We start from the raw sequence: 3,114 nt of genomic DNA on the forward strand, positions 1-3,114 counted from the left end.
AGCAGCGCGTTGTATCCAGAGTCTGCGTCTACAGCCCTGATCTTTGCCACAAAGTATCCCGCTTCAGCAGAATAGGGGATGCTCTCACTGTTAACGGAGCCGTGCTCAGAATAGGGCGCGAGGATCGCGGGACTGTTGTCATTCTCATCCAGGATACAAACGTTCACAGTCACGTTGCTGCTGAGCGGAGGAACACCAGAGTCTGTGGCCTGAACTTTAAACTGGAACGTCTTTAACTCCTCGTAGTTAAAAGACTGCAGGCTGACTATATCTCCAGTCTCTGAGTTAATGTTTAAAACTGAAGTTATTGGAATATTTTTTGGATAACTATCTAACAATGTGTAAGCCAGCTTTGCATTAGTGTCCGTATCAGGATCAAATGCATTTATTGTATAAATAACAGAGCCGATTGGACTGTTTTCTTTCACATAAACATTAATCAAAGGCTCCATAAATCGAGGTGCGTTATCATTAACATCAGAAACGTGAACAGTAATGACCCTGAAACTGGACAGAGGCGGATTTCCTTCATCTGTGGCTGTAACGGTGATATTGTAAAGAGACGTGTTTTCTCTGTCCAGTGGTCCATCTACTACTAATGAATAGTCATTTTTATAGTTGGACTTCAGTTTAAACGGAACAGACCCAATTACCTTACAGTTAGTTACACCGTTGTTTCCTCCATCTTTATCACTCACTGTAACCAAAGCAACTATTGTCCCCAGTTCTGCGTCTTCTTTTACCGGGGTCATGAGTGACGTCACCGATATTACTGGGGCATTGTCATTCACATCAATTATCTCTATCAGAAGTTTAGCATGTGCACTACGAGGAAAATTGCCTTGATCCATAGCTTGAACTCTGACTTCATAAGCAGGCGTCTCTTCGTAATCTAATGTACCCTTCACAGTGATTTCTCCTGTTTCTGCATTTAGATCAAACATATTTGATGGATCAATATTTCCTCGTTTGATCAATGAATACATTATCTTACTGTTCATTCCCTCGTCTAAATCTGTTGCATTTAGCTTTATTACCACTGTTCCGTATGGTGTGTTTTCACGCACACGCACTTTATAGAGCGATTTGCTGAATATTGGTGTATTATCATTCACATCTAAAACATTAACATTTATTTGCAATGACCCTGATCTAGCAGGTTTTCCTCCATCTACAGCGGTCAGCACGAGTGTAATAACGGGCTGTTTCTCTCGATCTAAAGCTTTCTGCAGCACTAACTCAGCAGACACACCGTGATCTCCGCTGCTCTGTAAATCAAGAGAGAAATGTTCATTTTGGCTCAGCTTGTAAGTCTTCACCGAGTTGCTGCCTATGTCCGCATCCACTGCTATTGGGAGAAGATATCTCTCCCCCGGTGACATCGACTCGGAGATGTTTAACGAATACGACTGTTCAAGGAATTCTGGCGAGTTATCATTTATGTCTAAAACACTGACCTCAATGCGGTGTACATTCATTGGATTGCTTAAAACAGCCTGTATTTTGAGGGTGCATTGTGCCGTGTTAGGACACAGCTCTTCTCTGTTTATCCTCTCGTTAACAAAGATATTCCCGGTCCGCAAATTCACGTCAAAATATCTCTTACTGTAACTCGAAACAATACGTAGATCCCTGGTCTCTAGTTCCTGTACATTCACGTTCACATCCTTTGCAATATTCCCCACCACGGTGCCTTTGTTCACCTCCTCGGAAATGGAGTAAGATAATTGCGAAGCAGACCGTTCACAAAGACACAGCAGTGCAACAATATGAATCCAGGCATACTTCTCGTTTCCCATCGTCAAACAATAAACACTGAATCTCCCTGATCATGTATATCCAGTTTATATATCCGCCATAAACACGACTATCAAGCGGCAGCCGGTCTTCTCGCCAGAGTAAAATCCCCGTGTCTGTCTAAACTGATGGCCAATGACGGTTTTAGATTTCCTTTACAGGGAGGAGTTTTACACATATTATAACAGCTGTGTATCTACGGTCTCCAACGACACCATGTGGTAAATGAAAGATAAGTCAATATAAATGTGGTTAACACTTAGCCCAGATTATTTACAGTATTATAAAAGGCGTTTCATTTCAATCGTTTGAACACAATTGCCTAAATTATATGGAAACTAAATCGAAGTTTTTTTGTTAGTCTCATATGGACTTCCACATGGGATTTATTTATTTAATCGTGTCATTTGTCAAATGCAAATCACAATATTTAAGAACCATTCAAGTCTATATAAGTCCTAGTGTTTCGGTGTATCCAGGGTTGAATCATTTTAGGTATTTTTAGGTAAATTAGCTATTGAATAAAATGCATTAATTGGTCAATTAGTGAAAAAGTCAACCTCGTTTTCAGGTCCTGTTGACTTGTGTTTGCACAATTACACTAACAGTGTAAACAAAATTAAACAGTTCATAGAAAACTGAAGAACACATACCTTATCTTTATTAGGTAAAGTCTGAGTTCTGGTAAACGTGTCTCCTCCGTTTATACTGATCAGCTCCGCATCTACAGGCGGAAACGGTGCGGGGAAAACCACTACGTCGCTCTTCAGTGTGTCGGAGCTGAAACACACGTCATACTGCTGAGTAGCTTTAGAGTAAGACCAGCTCCCGTCAGGGTGGGTGGTGATCATTGGGGCGCTGTACCTGCTGAAACTGCCGTCTGTCCTGTGGCATTTCACAGCTATTAAACTGATGAGGCTCAGCAGAAAGATCACTGACACCGACACAATGGCGATCAGCAGATACAGGTTCAAATCAGAGAAGCTCTCCTCCTTTATGGGCACATGTCTGAACTGAGTCTGGATGTCAGCTGTGCTTTCAACCACCACCACATCAATAGACACAGTAGCTGACAGGGAGGGCTCTCCGTTATCAGAAACCAGCACCACCAAGGGGTGAGTTTTCAGGTCATTGTCACTCATTCTCCTCTTAGTCCTGATCTCCCCGGTGCTGGTTCCGATCCGGAAGAGGTTGTTTCCTTTGGGCTCAGACAGGTGATAAGAAAGCAGCGCGTTGTATCCAGAGTCTGCGTCTACAGCCCTGATCTTTGCCACAAAGTATCCCGCTTCAGCAGAATAGGGGATGCTCTCACTGTTA

The 3,114-nt window shown here is 42.5% G+C and overlaps 2 protein-coding genes across 2 annotated transcripts in view; both read right to left on the reverse strand.

Annotated features, from left to right (window-relative positions):
* The window catches only part of LOC123958109 (protocadherin alpha-3-like), a 2,796-nt gene extending 976 nt beyond the window's left edge, over window positions 1-1,820 (reverse strand). The window contains exon 1 of the mRNA XM_046031325.1: window positions 210-1,820. Coding sequence (XP_045887281.1) covers window positions 210-1,799 — 1,590 coding nt within the window. The 5' untranslated portion in view covers window positions 1,800-1,820. The remainder of the gene's footprint in view (window positions 1-209) is intronic.
* The window catches only part of LOC123957469 (protocadherin alpha-C2-like), a 57,040-nt gene that overhangs the window by 51,576 nt on the left and 2,350 nt on the right, over window positions 1-3,114 (reverse strand). The window contains exon 2 of the mRNA XM_046030291.1: window positions 2,451-2,661. Within this exon, the coding sequence (XP_045886247.1) occupies window positions 2,451-2,661 (211 nt within the window). The remainder of the gene's footprint in view (window positions 1-2,450; window positions 2,662-3,114) is intronic.

This window comes from Micropterus dolomieu, linkage group LG19, assembly GCF_021292245.1.
Source record: "Micropterus dolomieu isolate WLL.071019.BEF.003 ecotype Adirondacks linkage group LG19, ASM2129224v1, whole genome shotgun sequence".
Taxonomy (NCBI): domain Eukaryota; kingdom Metazoa; phylum Chordata; class Actinopteri; order Centrarchiformes; family Centrarchidae; genus Micropterus; species Micropterus dolomieu.